This window comes from Vulpes vulpes, chromosome 15 (assembly GCF_048418805.1).
Source record: "Vulpes vulpes isolate BD-2025 chromosome 15, VulVul3, whole genome shotgun sequence".
In the NCBI taxonomy this organism is placed as follows: domain Eukaryota; kingdom Metazoa; phylum Chordata; class Mammalia; order Carnivora; family Canidae; genus Vulpes; species Vulpes vulpes.
In genome coordinates, this window is record NC_132794.1 from 55,799,599 (window position 1) to 55,823,770 (window position 24,172).

At 36.7% G+C, this 24,172-nt stretch overlaps 1 protein-coding gene across 5 annotated transcripts in view; it reads right to left on the reverse strand.

The window, feature by feature from the left end:
- The window catches only part of ATP8B4 (ATPase phospholipid transporting 8B4 (putative)), a 232,952-nt gene that overhangs the window by 149,611 nt on the left and 59,169 nt on the right, over positions 1-24,172 (reverse strand). For 4 of the 5 annotated variants that reach the window (XM_072738501.1, XM_072738502.1, XM_025998689.2 and 1 more), the window contains exons 4-6: positions 9,710-9,823; positions 7,064-7,162; positions 3,758-3,819 (exon numbers count right to left, since the gene is read on the reverse strand). In XM_072738501.1, coding sequence (XP_072594602.1) covers positions 3,758-3,819; positions 7,064-7,162; positions 9,710-9,823 — 275 coding nt within the window. Of the gene's footprint in view, positions 1-3,757; positions 3,820-7,063; positions 7,163-9,709; positions 9,824-10,454; positions 10,627-24,172 lie in introns of those variants that run through there. The other variant, XM_072738503.1, reaches the window with a different exon arrangement.

The following is a 24,172-nucleotide window of genomic DNA, read 5'->3' on the forward strand; positions in this document are numbered from 1 at the left end:
ATAGATGAATGCATAAAGAAGAAATGATATATATATAGTAAATATAATATATATTATATATTTATATATAAATATATAAATTTATATCTTGACATTTGCAACAACCTGGATAGATCTAAAGTACAATGCTAAGTGAAACAAGCCACTAAGAGAAGAACAAATATCAGGGCATCTTGGGTGGCTCAGCGGTTTAGCACCGCCTTCAGCCCAGGGCATGATCCTGGAGTCCCAGGATCAAGTCCTAAATCAGGCTCCCTGCATGGAGCCTGCTTCTTCCTCTGCCTGTGTCTCTGCCCCTCCCTCTCTCTCTCTCTCTCTCTGTGTCTCTCATGAATAAATAAAATCTTTTAAAAAAAGAAACAAAACAAATGAGCAAAGAAAGAGAGAAATTAAAAAAAAAAACAAACAGACTCAACTACAGAGAACAGTTACTGGAGGGGAGGTAGATGGGAAGATGGGTGAAATAGATGGAAGGGATTAAGAGTATATCTTGATGAGCACCGGGTATTGTATTGAATCACGTATTGTACACCTGATACTAATGTAACACTGTGTGTTAACTACACTGAAAATAAAAAAAAAATAAAAGAACAAAATTTTTTTAAACCAGGTAAATTTCATTTTAATAATATATTTTATTTAACCAGTATATACAAAATATTATCATTTCAAAATTAAACAAATATAAAAAATTATTGACATATCATATTCTCTTTCTGGCACTAAGTCTTCAAAATCTGGTGTGTACTTAACAGCAGAACTTAATTTGGACCCACCTCATTGCAAGTGTTCACTAGCCACATGTAGCGAGTAGCTGCCTAACTGAGTGCTTTCATCCCACCTTCTTCCCCTCAAAGATGTTGACCCTGAGGCTGACAATGTCTCCACTCTTTCCAAGACACGCCAATGATGGCTCCTTTCCTAATATAAAGACCCCAAGTCCAAGACTTTCTGCCAGCAGCACACAAAGGAAGCCATAAGTACCTGGCTGTACCCACCGCACTATGACACTCACCTCTAACAACACCTGGACTCCACTGATCCCCTCTAGGCATCTTTCTTTAGTCCTGGATCAGAACTCACAGGTGCCATGGATATACCCAAAAGCACTTTCCTAGTATACATCAACATTGCAATAGGATCTAGTATATGTTAACTACTGTTTTACATCAGGTTCCTTAGAAACAGATCCTAAGATAAAGTATCACATGCAAAGGGTTCATTAGGAAAGTACTTCCAGGAAAAACCGGTAAGGGACATGAAAAGCAACACAGGAAAAAGGGAAAAAGCCACACAGGGTGTAACTGCAGGCAACGACTCATCCTCCATCTGATCTCAAGGAGTGCTTGAGAGTACAAATTAACCTCAGAGCTTGCTCAACTTGAGTCAAGGGCACTGCTCTTTCACACTCTTGCACCCATCAGTCAGTGGCTCCAGTAGCTCAATGGCAGTGCTCTGAAGAAAACAGCAGTGGCAAGTACTTGCAAGCAATGCACACAGAAGCTGGAGATGAGCACAGAAGACAGTGGGGACCTAGGTAGAGCCCCAGCAGTATCTTCTACAACCACCAGCTCGAAGGGAGGACTCCAAGCTCCCTGGGCTATCTCAGATCCGAGTCCATTTGATCTCTCCAATTTTTCAAAATCTAAAAACTAGAAAGCCAGTCTCCATAGCCTGAGTACACTGTACAAAGACCACCACCCCAGCCACTGGAATTGGCCAATGATAGAACTCAGTAAAATTAGACAGATAAAGGTCCCCTGGCATATTGCTCTTTCAGCGAGGATACTTGTTACTGCTCAGTCTGAAAATTAAATAGACATTGTGCTAGGCTCAAGGGACACAGATGTAATCAAGAGATGACCCCTGCCCTAGTGGTCATTATGAGGAGTGGACAGTAATGGGTAATCTTATAAATGGAAAGTCTTGCCTGATTTCTTACCGAATCCTAAACAACACTCCATACTCAATGATATGTGTTTCTCCTTTCAACTTTATAGAATCAGCAACAACACGTATCAAAACATCACATCCATTTTGAATTACAAAGAGATGCTACTTCTTAAGGAATCAATGGAAAGCTATAGGCAACCATAAGAAAGTAACAGTAATACTGCTTCTAACAATAATGATAATGATAGCTAGTATGTGTGGAAGACATACAATCATCAAGTTTCTGAATATCTAAGTTCCTGGGTTAATCCCTTGGCCTCCAAGTAGAGGCCCCAATATCTATCATGCCCAAGTATTGCCACAAGATTTAACTGGTAATTTGAAGGACATTAAAAGATAGGCTAGGGCCATTATTTTAAATTCATTATGTAATTGTGCATAGTTTAAACACACTTTATACAAGATGATATTTCAATGGAATAAGATTTATTATCAAATGTTCCTTTGGGGTATTAGTTGTATCATATTAATGGTAGATCTAATATTCCATTAGAACTGCAAGACTTGAGAAAGTCAAGATATGCAGCTACACAGCTCAAAGCCACACATTGCATTAGCTTACAAAGATTCACCACCTCTTAAGAACTTGCTCCAGACCACAGAATTATTTAGGGTCAAAACTATACTCATGCTCCGAGTCCTTCTGAGTGCAAAATCCAAGCTTTTAAGCACTGTACTATAGGGGCAACAATTAAAAACCTGCTAACATTGGAGATGAACCACATGGCTCCAAGCATCTTTATGGCTTATCCATGTCACACCAGAATCACACTTTCAGAAGCTCTGTCTCTATCATTATAGTATTAAAGTATGATCATTTTCCTTCATTGTGCATTTAACACTATTTTATAAAACAAGCAAATATTTAAAAACTATATGCATTCATTATATTATTAGTGATCAGTCAACATTTTAGTTATGGAAAGGGATTAACTACTTCAATCCTACCAATTATTGTCCAGATTACACCTAGTCCCTCTTGATATCTTTATTATTTCTTAGAATTTCTCATCTCATATGATTAATTCATTTTATGATATTTCCTTTAAAAACTATATTCTTCACAGTACCCAAATGATTGAAAACCATTGGCAAATGTGATTGCCAAATGAAGTACATTGTAAGTTTACTTTGTCACATGTTATTATTAGCAAAAAAGGGACAAAGATTAAGAAACAATGGAATGAAGATTTGAAATTTACATTTGCTAAGTTTTCCAGAGGTGTTTCTGCTGTTATTAGCGTGTAAATACATGTTTTAAAGCATTTCAAATTCAAGAATCATTCTCATATTTATCAATTTTAAAGCAGTTCAAATCTGTGTTATGGTAGATAATCCATTCTAAATTCAACTTTCAAATAAATGCAAGATTTTTATCACTATACCTGATACAGTAATGTGTCAAAGTCTCTCTAGCAATATTTCCCAGAAATATTAAATAATTACATATTAATTAATATTAATTAATTAATTACATATTTGTGAAACATTGACTACATACAAGATATAACATAGGTGTCAATTTTAAGTAGTATTAGATCTAGAAATGAAAAATGATAATGACGTGTCTGTATTCCACAAAACAAACTCCATAGGGATTTGAGGTTGAATGAGTAGCACAAGCATTGGCTAAACATTAAAAAAAAAAAAAGCCATGAAGATAAAATGGACTTACATCATAGTTTTTAATAAACTGAAAGGGAAAAGTAACATATACTTAATTAAAAGAGAAAGTCACCAATTGTCAAGACCTGTTTTGTGGTCCCAGAAATCTTAAAAATAACTCAAAGAATTTATTTCTTACTTGCTGTTGATGAGCACTTCAGATAGCCGATTATTCACTTGATTATCACTCTTATGGCGAAACTGAAAGTCAAAATGTTTGTGAAAAACATATTAAATCATACTTCGCCAGCACAAAGGGGGACACAAAAAATATTTTGAGCTCATATGTTTGGACAATATCAGCATCAATCCAAAATTAGCAGTTTACACTTACCTTGAACCCAGCTCCATGTGTCCTAAATCTGAATCAATAGCCTTCTCATATCCCTTAGCATGGGTGTTACCAATGGAATATGTCTAGCCACATGCTCTTTTAATTCCCACACAATTTTAGGTGCTTCTAAGAAGACAATATGCCCTTTACTCTGCCACCCAGTTCTGGAGAAAACTATACGTTTTGAGATCTTCATTGAGGAATGGAAACTTCCATTTCTCTCACATATGTGCTTAATACTTCGTTGGAACATCAGTCATTCTTTTTTATGGATTTCTTTGAAGCCAAGAAATTACTTGTAATAACATGTATTTTTATTCTCCAGAAATTCTAATTGTTAACAATCTTATGAAACAGTTTCTAAAATGAAACTCAAAATACAATACTGAACCACATTTGGAATGGATTTGTTTTTTTATGCCCTAGTGATACTATTTCTTATTGTATATTCCAATAATGCAAATATCTTATACTGACTAGAAGAATCCAAGTATTATGAGCACCTTACTAACTCATAAATTAAGAGCCATTCAGATAAGACTATCAAGATTAGTGCTTTTTTATTTTAAAAAAATCAAAATGCTGTATCACTATTACAATCATGAAATACTTCAACCAGTCCTTCTCTTTTTCAATATCCTTCCCATACCCATCCCAATTTCTCTCTTATGCCCAGTGCATGCAATTACCCTGACTGCCAAGTATAAGTTAATAGATATTAATAGGAAAAATATGTTTTTAGCATTTGTAACTTGAAAAGATTTATAATATCGACAGAGGATTGTCAACCCATCACTGGCAGGCAAATTTCTCCTTCCCAATAGAGCAATAGAAATATTATTTTGTCTGAATATAGAATTTAATGAGGATGCTGGATACTCTCTGTTTTCTCCTCTATATCCACATTCTATCTTCTCCACTCTGCCCTTGTCATGGGAAGCTGACCTATAAGGTCCTTACCCTCTGGCCCCTGGTTGGCTTTAGCCACCTGGTGGTTCTGGCAGATCAGAGTAGCCAGAGGAGAGTGGAATGGGGGTATTTCTTTTCTTGTGGCTTCCTTCAAGCTGAATTAGCCTGATGATAGCCCCATCTGCCATGAACAACCCTTAGATACAGGTAATTGCTTCCTCCCTTTGCCCCTTCAGACCAAGAGTAGTATTGCCATCCATGTGCTACACTACATGCTTTTCTTTGACCCGCCCCCCCCTCTTTTTTTTTTTGCCCTTTTGTAAACAGTGCCTTCATTATTAATCTTTCTACAAGCTTCCTCATTTCAGGATGACATCTCTTTCCTGCCAAGATGCTGACTGATAAATATATCTGGTTATTGGGCCCATACATATTCTCACAAAAATAAAAGCATATTCAAGAATTAACAGCAGTAGAGGTAAAAAGAGACTTACTATTTAGTCACAACTGTATCTAACCTAAAAATAATCCCCTAAATTTATTAGATAGGAATCATAGAAAAGGACCAATCAAATCACCCCCTGAAAGCTGAGCAGTCTATTCTCTGGGCCCCAAAATAAGCCTCTCTCACTTCAGCACAAGTTTTGCCAAGAAGTTTCAGTATTGGTACAGGTGGAATTTGGTAGGACTAGAAATGGTAGTCTCATGTCCAGACTGACTCTTCTTGACAATTTCTACTCTAGAAACATATATGAAGGCTTAGATAGAAACTGCTCAGGACAGGAAGGGAGCAGACTAGCATTGATTATATAACCCGTTATGAGACAGGCTCTGTGCCAAGTGCTTTACACACAGCATCTCATTTTGTCCTTCTAACAGTTCTGGTGTCATTAGCCACATTATACAGACAAGGAAGGGTTTAGAGAAGTGGTTTTTCTCATATCATACTGTTAGAACATAGCAGAGTAAGGTGTCTTTCTTCAAAGCCCATATTCTTTTGACTCTACCATTTTACTCTATTATGAAGTGTGTCGACAATGAATAAGACATTTAAAGCCAATATTTTATTTATTTTCATTTTAGTAAAACAATAATTAGGGAAAGATGTATTCAGTAGCATACAAAATCAGTAAGAATGATCGCTGATGAAAATGACACGTAAATAACCATTGAGTGGTCCTGGGTTTCTGAGGACAATGAAACTAAAAGAGATTTTGATATATTTATAAATTTATGAAATTATTTTGGCACATTACTAATGATGTTATAATGTATCTAATTATATAATAGCAACATATTGAGGATTTTATTGTAATTCTAAGTTTTAATAATTCAAGTGCATATACATTTGATAGAATATACTTTTCAACTAAATCAGCTATTGATTAATACTAAGACATTAAATTTTAAAATATTTTCTCTTGAAATTAAATATTTAATTATATAGTAAAAACAATTTTTGAAGTTATAAAAAAAAAAACTCAAGAATCTAAATAAGTACCATTTCCCTGAAAGATCAGATATTGTGGAAAAGATACACATTTACTCCAAAGTTGTCATTACTGCAATCTTTGTTACAATTTCTTCTCCTAGAACTACTTGGAACATTCTTTAGAATGTCCTCTTACTCTTTGAAGATGGGGCTCTTTATCCTTAGAAAAGACATGAAGGGATGTCTTATGTTTGGAAATGTAGAAAAGCCTCTCTTAGAAAGCAGGTAGGGTGAATATGTTTTTTAGGGGCTGAAAAATGAAGTAGTAAGTCTAATTATTCAAGCCTTCTTGCATTTAACATAAACAGGCTCTTGTTCTACAGCATCTGTATTGGTCACTAAACAAATAGCAAAAGAGTTTTATATAACACTGACCAAAAGAGCTCCAATTAAAAATTTTAAATGGGGTGCCTGGGTGGCTCAGTCAGTTAAGCATCTGCCTTCAGTTCAGATCATGGTCCTGGGGTCCTGGGATCAAGCCCTTCATCAGGCTTCCCACCCAGTGGGGAGTCTGCTTCTCTATCTACCCCTCCCCCGCCACTTATGCATGTTCTGTCTCTCACTCTCTCAAATAAATAAGTAAAATCTTTTTTCAAATTAAACTTTTTTAAAACTTAAAAATAAAAACTTCAAAGAGATCTCAATTTTTTGTTTCTGAGAGATTGTGATTGAAATTGAGACCTCAAAAATGCTCAAAAGCAAATACTCACATAGTCATCTGTGGCATCTTTGACAGCTGTCATAGTTATCACCAAAACCAAAGGCACAATGGTGGTAAACCAGGTCAAGGAGGAGATTTCTGGAATCAGCTAAAACAAACATTTCAAATAGTTTAGGGCTTTTAAGTTAGGAAATACATCTTCCAAATTTTGTCATCATATATGACTCAGAAAAAGCAATGGGATTACATTCAGTTATTTTTACAAATGTAGAATAACTTTCAATAATTATTTGCATTCACTTCTAAGACACAGAGAAGTATCACCAAACCAATTTTCAGGCTACTTGACAAAAACTAAGATTTTTATACCAACTTGAGAAGTAAGCTTCTTAAAATCTTTCAGATAATTATCTTTCCCTAGGATTATACCCATCACTTGTCTTTTCTCAGCTTTTCATCTCAACTTTTAACAATTTTACTAGTTCTCAGCAATTCCAAAAGAGAGATTCTTTGAGAATCTACTTTGCACCAAACACTGTGCCAAGTACTTTCCATATATTATGTCATTTGACCCTCAGAAAGTTCATTGAGTTATACTCTATATCAGAGTTGTTTTGCACATACCATAGGATTTGTATTCCATATAAATAGCATCCCCAATGTACAACATAGAAAACATCGTGAATAGTGCCCTGGAGTCAGGAAATGTTATACTCCTAGGTATCATTTTCCCATTTTATAGTAAGTACCCAAGAGGTCATCCAGCTGGGCCAAGAACATACACTGCTAAAATTTGAACCTAGATCTATTTGACTCCAAAATCACCCACTTGAGAGAGACAGTGACAGTTGACATGACTCTTTTAGAAAGATGGTTTTCAAATGGGGTTTGATATGGAGCTGCTTCAGAGCCCAGGTAGGAAACAGTGGGGTAGATATGGTCAGTATATGAAGATCAGGCCCTATCAAAAATAGCTCTCAACTAAATCAATTTTATACAATAGCTTCCATACAAAATTTAAAAACAAACTTAAAAGCCTCTAGGGTACCAATAAAAACATTGGCCTAAGTGGCAGAAAAGATAGATTCTAATCCTAGGTCTATCATTGACTCATGGTAAAAGCTTTACACATCACCTGAACTTTCTGGGTCTCATTTCTTGATCAACAGAGGAAAAGAACCTGGAAAAAAACATCCCAAAGTCTCCTTCCAGATATAAATTCTGTGAGCAAGAGCCTTTGACTATACATAAGAAAGCCATTAGAGAAATGAGCTCAAAATTCTGGAATGATGTAAAGAGTTATATAAAGAAACCAAAAGCAAACTCACAGAGGGAAAAAAAAGAAATCTTGGATCCCAAAGTCTTTTCAATAAATTGTAAGGTATGCTTTAACTGTGGAGTTTTTGTTGCTGTTTTGTTGTGTCGTTCAGCACCCATTTCTTCTCAAGTATTCCTTAAGAAATTATCTCACCCCTTCTACTTTCAGAACATACAATGTTGGCAGACTTATTCCATTCTGCCCCCACATTTTGGCATGTGATCCAGGTTAAGATAACCATTGCTACAAATTCTTCAGTCACCATGATTAGTTTTGGATAAGGATGAAACTCAGCATGGTCCAGTGAGAACTGATCACAAAATTTGCTGCATAAACAAAGAAAAAAATGATTCTCTCTCTCTCTCTCTCTCTCTCTCTCTCTCTCATTAGAACTGAATCTAGGAGAATAAAGGTCTAAAGCTTTCAGGGGCCACTAGGTAGAATATGATGGAGGAAAGAGAACATTGTATTGAAATAGTTTGCCCATGAATCCAGTCATACATGAAATGAGATATATTCCTAAATATATTTCCTTTTCTGCTTAAATGAATGTTGGTTTCTGCCACTTACAACCAAAAGATTCTTAATACAAATAATTATTCAATTAAATAAAAATATCACCCCAAAGCTATTAATCTGGACTGTGCACATCTAACCCATCTTCTTCTTACCTCCTAAAATTAACAGAGCCCAGCACATTCTGAATGTACCACTTTGTTCTGATTAAATTAGTCTAAAATAAATACTAGGTAAATAACTGGCTCTCATAAACTGTTTATATGTATGTGTATTCTTTGATTTAGGTATTTTCTTTCCTGAAACATCAGTAAAAGCTGAAATTTTGTTTAAGCTCAAATTTTAGTCAGATGGGAGGAAAAGGAAGTTTATTAACTACCAATTAACCACCAAAAACTATTTTTAAAAAAATAGTCACTCTATAGTGAAATAAGATATAGCATATATCACTTATTATATATATATAAAAGATGTCATTGTTTTTGGAAGCAAATGAAATTTTCCCAATTAGGTTCCACTAACTACTACTCAGACTGCCTCAACTCTGGCAACACCCATACTGTCAACACAGTAAGGAGATAAAGGAAGGAGTGAGGCCATGAACAGTAATTATTAGGCTCTGGTTTGGTTCAAATAAAGGGCATAGCTCTATTCTAAAGTGATCTCAGTGTTTAAAATGATGGATGTACTAGTTTTTACTCATTCCTAGCCCTCCCACGTTTGTGAACAGAAACAGCAATAATAACATTCAAAATCTGATAAGAATGGCTTCACGAACATTTAGCTGAGTGAATTAGCTTACTTTTTCAAATTATAGGAATACTTTTAACAGATGATGAAGAAATACAACCTAAACATTACCTGTAAAATCAGAAGGAAAAGGAAATAGGCATTTGCCACTCTTTGGAACTGTTCAAATAAATTAATTGGCAAGAAGGTAAGAACATTGTACTTGGATGTGTGGATACGATTATCCTGAAAAAGAAATAGCATCATGTTAGACTAGCACAAGGCATTGCTCATTAATAGAATAGCTCTAAAACTTACCAGGCTAAACATGAGTTATTCCAGAACAAGACAAATAAATCAATTATCTAGAAAATTTTAAGTTCTCTTGGCCCAAGGTCTTCATTTTTCCCAAGACAGCACTCTCCTGATATAGATGTAATTACTGGCCAATGCCATAAAACCGTCCATGACTTAAAAATGTAGCAAGTACAAAAATCTGCCCCTGAAATATTTTACTCTTATGCATCATTCATTTGGCAAATACTGCTTGAGCACTTACTGTATGCAGAGATGGAACTTGTGCTGGGGTGCATGAGGTTGGAAGAAACTTCAGGGATTATCTAGTCTACCTTTCCATTCTTTAGGTAACTGACAAGGGGAATCCTAGGCCTATCTTTGAAAGTCTTCTGTGATGGGAAACTGACTACCTCATAAAGCAGTCTATTTCAGGTTTGGAATTGCTAAACAAGGTCTGTTATGAGAAAGCCAAATTGTCCTAACTATTTTACCAGATGCCAACTTCCATCCTCAGGATGGACTACAACAAGTCTAAGCCCTTTATATGTTGTAAACCCTCAAATATTTGAAGACCACTTACAGGAATTCCCAAAATCTTCTCCATTCTGTTTTAGGCATTCTCAAACCCCTCAGCCACTCCAGGACTTATTTTATAGACATCTCTTCCTGATCAGTTTCTTCTAGATTTATCCCAATCTCTCTGTGTCTCTCTTAAAACATGCTGCACAGAACCGAACACATATTGCAGATCTGATTCAACCAGCTCAATTACAGTAAAGACTTTGATGTTCTGTGTTCCGGACCGTTGTACTAACATACCGTAAAGTTTCATCAGCATTTTGGCAATTGTATCTCGCTGTTTATTCACTGAGTTTTGATTAACTAAAATCTCTAGATCATTTCTTCATAAATCACTATGGAATCAGGTCTCCCCTTCCTAATCACTTATGGTTGATTTTTTAAAATTTTGTTGTACAAGTTTTTTTCATATACTCCTATTATACCAATCAAATGAAAAATTATTTTTAATATACCATCTTAAACTATTAAATATTTTCTGCCATCAAAATATTTCAAACACATGCCTTTTATATATCCATCCAAGCTATACACTAATACATTACAAAGGACATGACTAAGGACAAATGTATATATTTTTTAATTTTAAAAAAATAGCTTTCCACACTGATGGTGCTCTTGCAAACATGGTGAATATTCCTAAAAACCACTGTACTTTCTGCAAGAAATGTGGTTAGCACCAACCCCATAAAGTGATACAGTATAAGAAAGGCAGATTCTCTTTACGCTCAGGGAAAGCAATGTGAGGACAGGAAGCAGAGTAGCTATGGTGGGCAGACTAAACAGATTTTCCAGGAAAAGGCTAAAACTACAAAGATTGTCCTGAGGCTTGAATATTGGCCTCAACTACAGATCTAAAGGAATGATGGCTATTAAGAGAGCAAGCAGCCACCTGGTGGCTCAGTTGGTTGACTATCTGACTCTTGATTTTGACTCAGGTCATGATCCCAGGGTTATGAGATGGAACCCCATGTGGGGCTCCATTATGGGTGTGGAGCCTGTTTAAGCATTTGAATTGGTGGGAGATAAAAAGAGAAATTACCAAGTGATCCAGTTCTAAGTTTTATATTTTTGTATTTAAAAAACAATAAAATCTTATGGTTATGCTCACTTCAAAAAATAAAAATAAAAAATTTAAAATGATGACAAACTAGAGACCTCTCCAGAGATTAATGTTAACATCTTTTTCAGTTGTTTAAATAAAAACATCAGATAGTTTTATTTAACCATTTATAAATGTACCTAACTATAGTCCAGTGAAGCTTAACTCCATCTTATCCACAAAGATAGCACAAGAGATTTTAGGTGATAAGTCTTGCTGAAATTCTGAATCAATATGCCCAGAGATTTTCCATTTGCTCATATTTTAAAACTGTTAGTGTCATTTCTTTTAAGTGAAACTATACTCCCAATAATCATTGTTACCTATTTAAAGAAAATATGGGCACCTGTTAAATAGTCTTTTTTTTTTTTTTGAGGGAAAGTGTGAGCAGGTGTAATGGGGGTGGGGGGAGAGGTGTAGAAGGAGAGGGAGAGAGAAAATCTCTAGCAGATGCCATGCCCAGCACAGAGCCTGACACAGGGCTTGATCTCATGACCCGGAGATCCTGACCTGAGTCAAAATCAAGAATCAGTCATTTAACGGACTGAGCCACGTAGGCGCCTCTTATATAGTCATTTTTAACATTTACCAGGAATCAGTGTGTCTAGCTCTGCACAAGTTGTGGGAGAGTAAGAGAGGTGCCAAGCAAAGAGTTCCCAGCTTAGTTGGTCTGATACATAGCGATGTACTGAAAACTGTTTACTAAGCTGATGATGACTATTTTGCAGTGAGCTATCTACTCAAGGTCTGGGCTGGAAGGAAGGCTATGAGAGCTGTCCATTGTGAAACTATTTCTGAGGAAGAGACTTAGAGAAAATAATAGGGAAGAGAGAAGCTAAGGAGAAAAAGCAGTTAACTTAAAAAAAATATTCCTAACTGTTTTATATTTTCTTCTAAGTTGAAACTAAATTGAGGTTAAGCCTGTATCTTGTAAAAGGACAGATGGAACATCTGCTAGGAAACTCAAAACCATAACAGGAATTATAAAAGAAACTCTCCTACAAAATTCAATCCCACATAGGTGAAAGACAATTGTATGAGACAAAGTGATAATGCCAAATGGGGTCTGTGACGATTTTCCCCTATTTGTTTAACTTGACATAGAGTAATGATTGTTGTTCTTTTGGCTTAGTTCTAACCTAGTCACAGATAATGCAAACCCTCACAGCTATGCCTGGGAACAAAGAACGAGGGCTCCCCCTCCTGGAGCGTCTCTGAACCCATTTATCTTTTTCAATTGAAAGGAAAAAGTGTTTCTTTTTCCACTGCCTAGTCCAAGGATGTTAGTATAGGTAAGACCTTAAATATTCAGTCGTTTCATTGAACGAGCCTATTGGCTTATGGTCAAATTTTAGTACAGTTCATCCCCTAATACAGCACGGAATATCTTGACCTCTATCCTCCTAGCATGACTTTTCTTCCACGGACCACTAGAAATATCCAATTCAGAAGACATGAGGAAGGGTAAAAGGAAGAGGAGGAGAACAAGGAGAAAGGAGTACACCTGGGGAATCCATACAGCATCTTTAGTGCTGAAAAGGTGCCACGCTGGAAGTCATGGCTTTAGTTTGTTAGACAAGTGGACCAGTTAACTGACTCCATGATGAGGTAGACTTAACCACACAGTCATAGGCAATTCCAGACCAGGCTTGGCCTAAATGTATTGGGAAAGGGGTCTACCCCTAGAGGAGTATCAGAGAATACCTTTTCCCTACAGGGAGCTTGCTTCCAAGAGGAAGAGGACAGAGGTAAGCTGGTGAGGCCCAGATATCCCTCTAAGACTGACACATCAAATCAATAACTCCACTACAAAGTGAGTAAAGGGGTGGAAGAGAAGTGTAGAGCTCTCTCCCCACCAGGAAGATAACATCAGGATGAGAAAAAAGCATTAATCCTCTAAAATATATTAATACCAAGGCCCTGAGCAGAAGATGGCTCACTTGGGGGTCTACAAAAGGGGCTATGAGGCTGTACTACAGAGGTCCGCACAAACTGAGGTTAGAGAAAGTAGTTCCTTGGAATCCATACAAAGAATTTTGGACTTTATCATAAAGACTAAAATCCTAACTGAAGAGAGAATTACTGAAAGTTTATAATCAAAGAAACAACTTGAAGAGATTCTAATTTTAAAAGATTACCCTAGCTACAGGGTGGAGAACAAGTTGAAAATGATAGAATAAATGAGAGAAGAACAATGAGAAGGTTTTTTAAATAGTCCAGGGGAGAGATGATGGGTAGCTTGGAACAGAGGGCGACAGAAAGGTTGACAATGAATACTAATAAAATAACAATTTATCAAGCTCTTCCTTGTATGTGTACTGTTCTAAGAACTTTACAGTTCACAGCTCATTTTATCCTCACAACATCTTTACGAAATAGGTACTATTATCCTCACTCTATAGAAGAGGAATCCCAGGTTTGGAGAGATTAAGTAATTTAAGCAAAACTATACAGCCGGTAAGTGGCAGAACTAGGATTTGAACCCAGATACTCTGCTTCAAGAGCTCACTGTCTTCAGGAGTGTACTTCCCCAACTCAAGGCAAGGCAGTTTTCTCCTCTGCCTTCAGATCAATCAGCATTTGTTCTCTCCTCCACTCTGAATTTTTGGCCTGCTGCCACTTTCTTACTGAGGAAAATAATACTATGTATCTACACTTTCCTCTTGAGTCAACCCCCTCTGTAGGAGCTCTGGTTATCTATTGGCTGATGTGTGATTAGTTTCCTATGCTTTCTTTCAATCCTGCTCAAGAGTAATTGTCTCAGTCTGACAAACTTCAATGCAAGCAAATAGTACAGATAACCACTCCTTTAGCTTTCCAACAGAAGCAGCAGGGGCCAAAGTCCTTTACATTTTAACATTATTTGGTAGAGGGAAAGAATAAAGTAAAAATGATAAATTCTTCAAAGGTGGAACATCAAACTAAATATTAGCAAAGTGAAAAACATTATTTTTATAATGAAATTTTATTGTGTAATCATATTGCTTAAGAAAACAAAGCAAATAGAAAATAACAAACACTGCTAAACAGAGCATTAGCAGTAAACAGAGCATTTGGGGAGTCTACCTAAATTTTTCCACTGGAAATATGGAGCTAATAATACTTCTCACTTACATATTTATAGGACTATTGTGGACATAAAATGAAATCATAGCCATGAAAGCATTTTTGAGTTGAGTTTTACATTGACAGAATTATACAAATATAAGATTTTTCTGAGCAATCCCCAAATAATCCAAATGAATTTAGGAAATTCAGTGTACTGATCAGAATAAACTGAGTATGCTACAGTAACAACTCCAGAGTCTTCGTGGCTTAAAATAATACAGGTTTATTTCTTGCTCATGCTACTTATTCAACATGAGCCAGCAGGAAGACCTTGTTCAACATAGCTATTCACAATGGATCAGCCACCATCTCAGATACTTCCAATTGCAGTTCCAGAGGGAAAGAGAATGCTCTGAAGGATTTCATACATACAAGTTAATGCTTCAACCCAAATGCTCACAACTCATTGACCAAAAGGAGTCACCATTTGCCCAAAAGGCAGAAAGCCAGAAATGCTGTTGGACACCAAAACCAGAAATGGAAACTAACCCTAATATTTGGAGAGTGTGAGACACATCAGCTATAAAAACAATAACTATAAAAAGCCAACTCAATACTACAAATCCGGTCTTATTTTAATGCTAGGTGTGACAGACATTTGACACTCTTCCCCTTCCCCTCAGCTAACAGTGCTCCAGATTACTTGGTCATGTGGTCTGGATGAATTCAATTCTCATCTATGACTTCAGGGTCAAGCCCAGATTAGTTTAAGCCAACTTACATGGCCCATCTTCCTAATTACAATTTTGAGTTCAGAGATTAGCACATGACCCACGTCAATTCTGGGAATTTGCTGGAGATCTTGGCTTTCTCTTTCACACTGGATTCCAACCTGGAAGCAAGTAGCCCTAGGGATCCCTGACAGCATCTTGGGACCATGAGTGAGGAGCTGCCAAAAATAAATTCTACACTAAAGAATCCGGGCCAGGAAATGCAGAGAAAGAAACTAGACCAAGTGTCTCCTGAGGCTAGCCCTATTTCTGGACTTCTCAGTTGTATGATCTGTTCATTTATTTTATTGTCTAAGCCAATTTGAGTTCATTTTTCCTTTACCCCAATCAACCAAACACAAGATAGGAATATTGATCAGCTTACATTTTTATATAATAGTGTACTTTTGTCTCTATATTTGCCTTAAAGAATGAGTCATAGAAGGCCAAGTCTAAATGCATCTGGTGGTTATCTGGGGACATTGCCTGCGTCTGTGATCCCACAGGCCAAACCCAGGAGCTTTCGCAATGAGTACCATAGTTTCCACACTCTCCAAAGATCTTCCCACATATGATGAAACTTTTTTTTTTTTTGATGAAACATTTTTATGTCATGACAGCTATAAAAAGTAACTGTCAGGACCTTGAGGGGGAAAGAGCTGAACAGTCTTGCCATTATAGAGGGGACAGATATACATGGATTTCAGAAAGAGAAATAGTCCTGACTCTTGAAGAGAATTATCTCTAAACCATAACATAAAACTCAAAAAGAGAGAGCATCCACAGAACACTTGCATAAAAAAAAGGAAGTGGCCCAAAGGCATCTGCACCATTCAGGAAATATGTGAAACAGCCATGTTCATGCAAAGGTCCCCAAAGAATTCATGTATGGGGCAAATGAGCCTAGAGATTAGGTGACTGGCACCTCACCGACATCTGGCAGAACCACAATTCCTTGGAATTAGTCAAATGGCGCCCAGTGAGGAAGTGGACAGCATTCAGGGTTGGAGGCATAGCAAGATGATAGTGCTCCTCTACGAACACTGTTAAGTATGTGTCGAACCACAGAAGAGGCTTTAGAGAGCCTTCAGTAAACATCATAATCACCACAACCATCATCATCTTCATAACATTCTCCTGACCCTAGGCTTCACAATGTGAACAAAAGGATTTGTGGAAGGGAAAGAGACAGGGCACGTTTCCCCTGACATTCATCCATTCATACAACTAAGGGCCTTTCATGTGACAGGTGCTGCCATTGAGCCAGGACTTTAGCTATGAATAGACCAAGTTTCTATCCTCCTAGAGCAAGTTTGTATTTTAGTTGTGGGGAAAGAAGCAAGAATAACCTTATAAACTGATCACACAGTTAAAGTGATCAGTGCTATGAAGAAAATAATGAGCAACAGAACAGGAGCACCTTGCCTGCCAAGACTCCCTTAGGAAGCCTGCTTATTTGACATTTCAGGTTAACCTCAAGATTGCCCTCTCTGATGAGATCACTGGGGCACCTGTCCTCCAGGGGATGCCCAACAGCCCCTCAGGCTATGTATGTAACTTCTGTGTATGTTTTAACAAAGAAATTGAAAGTTGACATCATTAATGTTTAATGCACAGATTGTCTTGACCATGAATATACACACAAATATACATACATACTATAGGTGGATACCTACTTACATTTATGTACATATATAAATACATACATACAAATGCATAAAGTAAATATATGTGTATTTTGTTTTTTTCTTGCTGGGTATTTAATCTGAACAACATATTTGGATTTTTTTATTAAAGTAGTATAGTTGACATATAATGTTAAATTAGTCTCAGGTATATGGCATAGTGATTCAACAGTTCTATACATTACTCAATGCTCACCATGATAATTGTAGTCACCATACAATGGTATGACAATATTATTGACTATATTCTCTATATGCCTTACTTTTTATCTCCATAACTTATTTTATAACTGAAAGTTTGTACCTCTTTAATTTTCTTTATCTATTTCGCCCATCTTCCCGTCACTTTCCATCTGGCAACTACCAATCTGTTCTCTGCGTTTATGAGTTTGATTCTGAATTTTTGTCTGTTCATTTGTTTTGTTTTATAGATTCCACAAAAAAAAGTGGTCTTTCTCTGTCTTATTTCACTTAACATAATACCCTTTAGGTCTATCCATGTTGTCACAAATGGCAAGATTTCATTCCTTTTAATGGCTAAGTAGTATTTCATCATATATATACACCACATCTTCTTTATACATTCATCTATCAATAGACACAACAGGAAGGTTTTCTTTTCTATAAGTAGGGAATGTGCTCAAAAAAAGTGTGAAAACTGCCATACTAAACACTTTTATAATAAAAAAAATGAGTATGACCCATGTGTCACCAAGACTTGGATGTGAAATGAAGTATGACTTTGTGTGTAATGGCGTTGCTGTGTCATACAATGACACCTGCTAACATGTATTGTCTCCCTACATAGGCCAAGCACTGTGCTGAGCTCTGTGCATACATCATCTCAGATAATCTTCAAAAATCTAATGAGTTGTTGCTACCTTAGCACCACTTTGCAGATGAAGAAATTGAGGCTTAGAGCAACTACAGGGCTGCCCATAAAAGCTGGTTTGTAGAGTCATGTGTTCTACCAAATGGTATGTGTTTCCTGAGAAATGAATCAGAAACAAGGAATATCTGAACTCCGTGTTAATTAATAAATCCACTGACTCTCCTAGAATATTCTTCAGTAAAGAAAAAAACCCTCTCAGGATGTCTGGATGCTTCAGTGGTTGCACGTTTGCCTTCCATTTATGGAGTGATCCTGGGGTCCTGGGATGAAGTCCTGCATTGGGCTCCCTGCAGGGAGCCTGCTTCTCCCTCTGCCTGTGTCTGCCTCTCTCCATATGCCTCTGATTAATAAATAAATAAAATCTTTAAAAAAAATAAACAACCCTCTCTAAACTGAAGGATAGTGGAAAAACATGCATTAATTCAACCAGCTAGAGCAGTCACTCAGTCACTTTCAGTCCCTTCAGTCTAGGGACAGCATCATCAGGCTTGTCTAAGGAGCTTCACTTCCCTTCTAGACCTCAGAAACACAGACAGTTGCTTGGCAAGCTTTCAGGCCTCAGTCTCCCCCCAAAGCAAATCTACCTGGTAATAACATAAACCTTGTTTTCTTTTCTATCCTCAGAACTTAGTGTTCCATCTTCTGCAAGACTGTTCTCGAGATAGTAAATGGCCTATGAATAGTAATTTGTCTACAAAGAACTAATTTTGGACAATTACCAGGGGGACAAATTAAATTTACCTCTGGGATTAATTTAATCACACTAATTTTTTTTCCTCCAGGGTGTTTAGATGCATACAATGTATAAAGAGTTCTAACTAGGTCCAAATAAAAATGCTAACTTTTCTTTGGTGACATCTGAAAAAGTAAAAATACTCTTAAAATTATACAGAGAGAAAGAGAGAGAGAGACCTATTATATGCCTTCTCCAGGAAGGTAGAAAAGGAAACCATACAAAAGAAAAGAAATCAAAGGCTGTATTTCAGTGAGACTTTCATAGCATCCCTAATGATTTGTTTGCCTACTTCTGCTTTGCCAAAGCTCTTCTGTGCCTCCTCATTGTACATCTGCCACTTGTGAGGAAGCAAGTCCTCAGCTTTGGCCTATTGGCCTATCTCATGCTAGGGCTTTAGAGGCCCTGGATGACCAGAGTGGTCATTTCTTTCAGTTGATATGGAGCTGGTTTCCTGAACCACAGGAGTTTCTTTAGACAACATAGTGCATATGAGCTGCTTTGTTTACTAGGACTAAAAATTAGACCATGTTCACGCTGCTATGCCATCTGGGAACTAGGCCAAATTTCAGGCAAGACCTCAGCATTTATGACAATAACAAAGGCAAATGGAAAAGTCCAGTTAATGAGGAGACACCCATAAAGAATTTCCCAAAGGGCCAAAGGGTTATAATAACACACCACAAATAGTCTAATCCTTCCTAGGACTCTACCTCTTACACTAGGGTGCTACACAAATAACACCAGGCAATTTTCTCCTCAACCCCTGGGAATCAGATGAGAAGTGTGTGCATCTCTGAATTCCCACCCACTGCAGGGTGCTGGGGCAATCAGGACCCATGGTAAAAATATGAACATGTCCTCCTACAATATTTCTACTTTTTCTTGGTCTCTAACCCAGTCTCATCCAGGTTTGAGCAATAAATCTAAATTCAGACAAACCGACATCACCTGACTTTGTGGGTTTTTTTGTTTGTTGAGTAGTTTTTATTTGAAAGTAGAGGTGTTGAGAGGAAAGATTAAAGGACTGGTTGGGACACAGGAAAAGAAAATTCTCTTCATGGAATGGGAGAAGAGTAAGGTTTCAAAGTATCTTCTGTAATTAAAACACAATAGCAACAATAATAATTTATAAATAAATTTAAGCGTCCATCTTTTATTTTTGTGAGCATATCATCTACAAAGAGATTAATGAATTTTCAGCAAATTTGGCAGATTTTGTTCAGGATGGTCTGAGTTAAAGACTAAATTTGCTTCAGGGAACTGGAAATGGGGCTCTCTGGTAACATACATAAAAACAGGCAGTTGTCTTTTGTAGTAGCTGACAGAGATTCAATAAGAAGCTTATGAGAGTGCTGAGCAGAGCCAGAGCTACCATAATGTGAACAGAGAAAATGCACAGTGGCTTCAAATGTGAGTCTCCAATCAAAACTCACTAAGACAGATGCTCTAAGTCACTAAACTGATTTGCAACTGAGCTGCTTCTTGCAGAACAATTCTAAGTACTAGGCTCCAGGGCAAGTTACAGTGGGGATTTGTTTATTTAATAGTGATCCACTCATGCATCACTGGGAGGCCAGCTAGAAGTAACAGAGTGTGCACAGAGCAGACCAATTCTTTCCCCTGTTTCCTGAATGAATAAAGAAATGAATGAATAAATGAAGGAAGGAATAAGGGTGGGCAGGCTCCTGGTTGCATCACCCCCACCTTCTCCACCATCTCATTCTACTTCCTTCACATTCATTCCTCTTTCCCAGTGTATTCCTCTTATACATTCCTCCTTCTGATTGACTCCATCTGGCGTAAGGGTTCAAAAACACAGTTCATCCAGACTCTTACGCAAGTATGTCAGTTTGGGGGAAGACAAAGCCAAAGAGGTTGGTGAGTTTGGCAGAATAGAATTGGAGGCATTTCATGGGAATAGAAGCCTGTGCTCTGTGTCCCTCCACAGAGGGTCACCTATGGAGACATAAATAAGATAATGGGAGTGGAGGATGGGAAATCCAGGGGTCTGACTATGGTACATGGCCTGAGGATTTTATGAGAAACTGGTTTTTCCAAATGGTTATTATGTTATTTATAACAACAAAGGATGTCAAATCCATTTTAGATTTTTCTTCCCACAATAGTCCTTTCCAGGGAGATAATATAGGCAAATTATCAGTAAAGAAAGTGACACAGAAAAGCTAAAAACACTAGAAAAGGCCAAGCCAATCATGGGTCACAGTACTCCCTTGCCAGGCTCCTAGGTAAATTTTCTGATTTCAAACCTGAAGAAGAGTCCCCCACTGGACTGTGAGCTTCTTGAAGAAAAATACTGAGTCTTGCTCACTCCTATGAACCTCACCCCCATGCCAGGCACACAGCAATTACTCAAGAATTGTTGCCCTTTATAATTTAATTTTTAATAATACTTGTAATTTTTAATAATAACTGTGGTTAAATAAATGCATGAACAAATGAACAAATAAGGAGTTGCTATAGCAGTGACTCAGAGAACCCCTCTGCCAAAATAATCTACACACTATTATATGACTACATATTATAGGCCAACTCTTTGGGTCAAACATGTCTCTGGCTCTTGTCTTCCATTTTGACTACATACCCAAAGGAGGATACATTAATTTCTAATCCTTCAATGTGACTAAGATCTTCCTCCTGGTAGGAAAGATCTTGGAAACAGCAAACTGCCAGGCAACAAGGTAGAGATAGGAATTAAGTTATGGGGAGGGAAGCTGGAAAGTAGAAGGCACGGCCTATTCTAACCCTAAATAGCTTCACCTGAAAGCACTTTACTTACCATTGCATATACTTCAGGAAGGGACTTATCACAGCCCAGTCATCAACACTGTACACCATCCGCACTGTGAATTCAAACTGGATTTTATGTTTGTGAATAAGCCACACTCTTTCCTTGAAAATGCTATTAAAATATGCCAGGTTTCTGTTACAAAATTACAATATACAAATACTTTTCAACATGTGCCCTCTTACTTATAACAAACTATTTTGACAGAAGCTATTGTAAAGAAAAAGGAGCAGTCAGAGAACAAGGCAGTGAGGAAGGAGGGAAAGAAGGAAGGGAGGAAATAATACCTTAAAGAAAGGAATTACACATAGAAGACGACTTCCAATTTAAAACTCAAAGATTAAGAAGACCCTCCTTGTAAGCCTTGCTTCAGGAAAGTTTCAAGAGTTTCTTAAAGACATTTTCCCAAGAAATGTAAGTCCTATGCCCCATAAGGAAACAACAATCCAGTTAATAAGTACTTAGTAAATAACAATTGTCCCAACAAATAATTGAGTATATTAGGAAAAACTGAGGGCTTGGATTCCTCAATCTGCATGGTGACTCAACATTTTACCAACTAAGTAACCTTGGAAAAATATTCCCTAGTGCCTCCAATCTTCAGTGTCCCCATCTATAAAATATGGGCAATTATATCTACCATGCACAGTTTTGTAAAGATTAACTGAGAACACATTTAAAGCATTAGCATTTTGCTTGATAATTAAATACTTTTTTTCCCCTCCTCACCTCTTTGCTTTTGTCAAAATCTTCAGGGCACTCCTAACTAAAATAAGAACAGAGGATTGGTCCATTGCTTCTGTAACCCAAATGTGTATATGAATCCTGTGGGGGTTTTGTTAAAATGCAGATTCTGACTCAAGGGTTGGAGAGGAGGAACTGAGAATGATTCTGCCTATCTAATAAACTCCAGGTGATGCCAGTAATGCTGGTCTCAGGTCTGTAGACCACATTCCAAGAAGCAAAGTATTAAATAACTCTAAGAATTTGATAAGCACAATTTTTGTGATATAAGATTGCAAGCATTTTTTCAAAAGATTATGTAAATAATTTAGATTAGTACAAATCCAAAAAAAGTCCCATTTGTGCACTCTAGATTATGAACCTTCAGAGAATACTTGATTTCACCAATAGACCATGGAGTTGAATTACCACAAATAAATGCCAGGATTTAAACTATAAAGACAAAATATCTTTTTGACTTATTTGAAGATATTCTGCTAGACTTCTTCAATCCTTTAAGAAAGATACATTGAAAAATGCATAGTGACTCAACAGTTTACCAACTAGAAAAAAATATATAAAATAAGAAATGCAGGGGGAAAAGCAATTCCATTTATCAGAACAAAACATGAGCTAGTATAATTGTTAGTAATTCACAAAGTAAACCAGTAATTTCCAGTACAAAACCTAGAGAACTACTTTTGCTGAAATAAGATAGGCACCAGCATAAATGCAGTTTTCACATCTTTTAGCACAACATCCTCATATAGTTTATCAATTTTCCCATATCATAGAGCAAGAAATAATAAAAAAAGTCAAACATTTCTTTAACTTATTTTCTCACCTAGAAAAAGTCAGAACAATGCTGTCTCTGCAAAACATAATGAAGAAGTTCAGCCCATTTGTGCTTCTAACCTCAAAAATGTCTTGCTTAGAACAATGGCGTTTTTGTGGCATTTGGTCTACAAGAGTATTTAAAATATCACAACATGGAACTAAGTGGTTTGCAAAAATCATAGAAACATGACTTGGAAAGAAATCTTTAAAGTTCAATTATTTATTCCACTCTTCCATTTAGAAGCCATCTAACCAGCCATCTAACTACTTTAACAAAAATCTTTCTGCTTATTAAGATAGAAAGCAATAATATATTTAAAAATTAGGCTGATAGCAAGGACAGTTAACTACAGAAATTGAGAACTAAATAAGTCAGAAATTCATAATGATTAATGGTCCAATGGCAACTATAGGTAGGTATCTAGTAATAAGGTACATGGCTCTATCTTCTACCATATTGTACTCAATACTTTTATTACTTAGAATAGTGATTCTCAATCCTGTTTGCTCATTAGAATCACCTAGAAAGCTTAAAAAATATACCAGTGCTTGGACTTCTCTTCCAGAGCTTTTTATTTAATTGGCCCTATAAGATTATCTATATCATTGAAGATGCAGAAGACATGCTTGTAAGTATGCATATGACGCAATAATGAAAGGGATAGTTTAATGACAGAGGAAGTAGTATCTGTTGTAGTATGCCAAGTTCTATGACAAGCAAGATAAAGAGATAAATGTGACACAGTCTGTATCATTAATGATGAAAATGAGATTAATAAAAGATTAAGGGAAGTCAATAATCACCAAAAAGCTAGTACAATCTTACACATCTTCTATTTCTAGCTGCTCAAATAACTTCTAGAATATGGTGTTTGACTCTGGAACAACTCACTTGATGGGGCTGGTTACAGAAAAACTCAAGCTATTTGGAGAGAAAAAAAAGGTGGGGGGAGAATTGTAGATGACTGGTCCTGGAGATTAGTCTACTCAATGAACTCAAGTTTGGTATCTAAAATACATTATCAGAAGGTTTGTCATGTGAATCAGGAGACATGTTTGTTCAGCTTTGGCCTCAGAATAAAAGCTAAATCAATAGATAATAAAGCAAGAGAAAATCTAT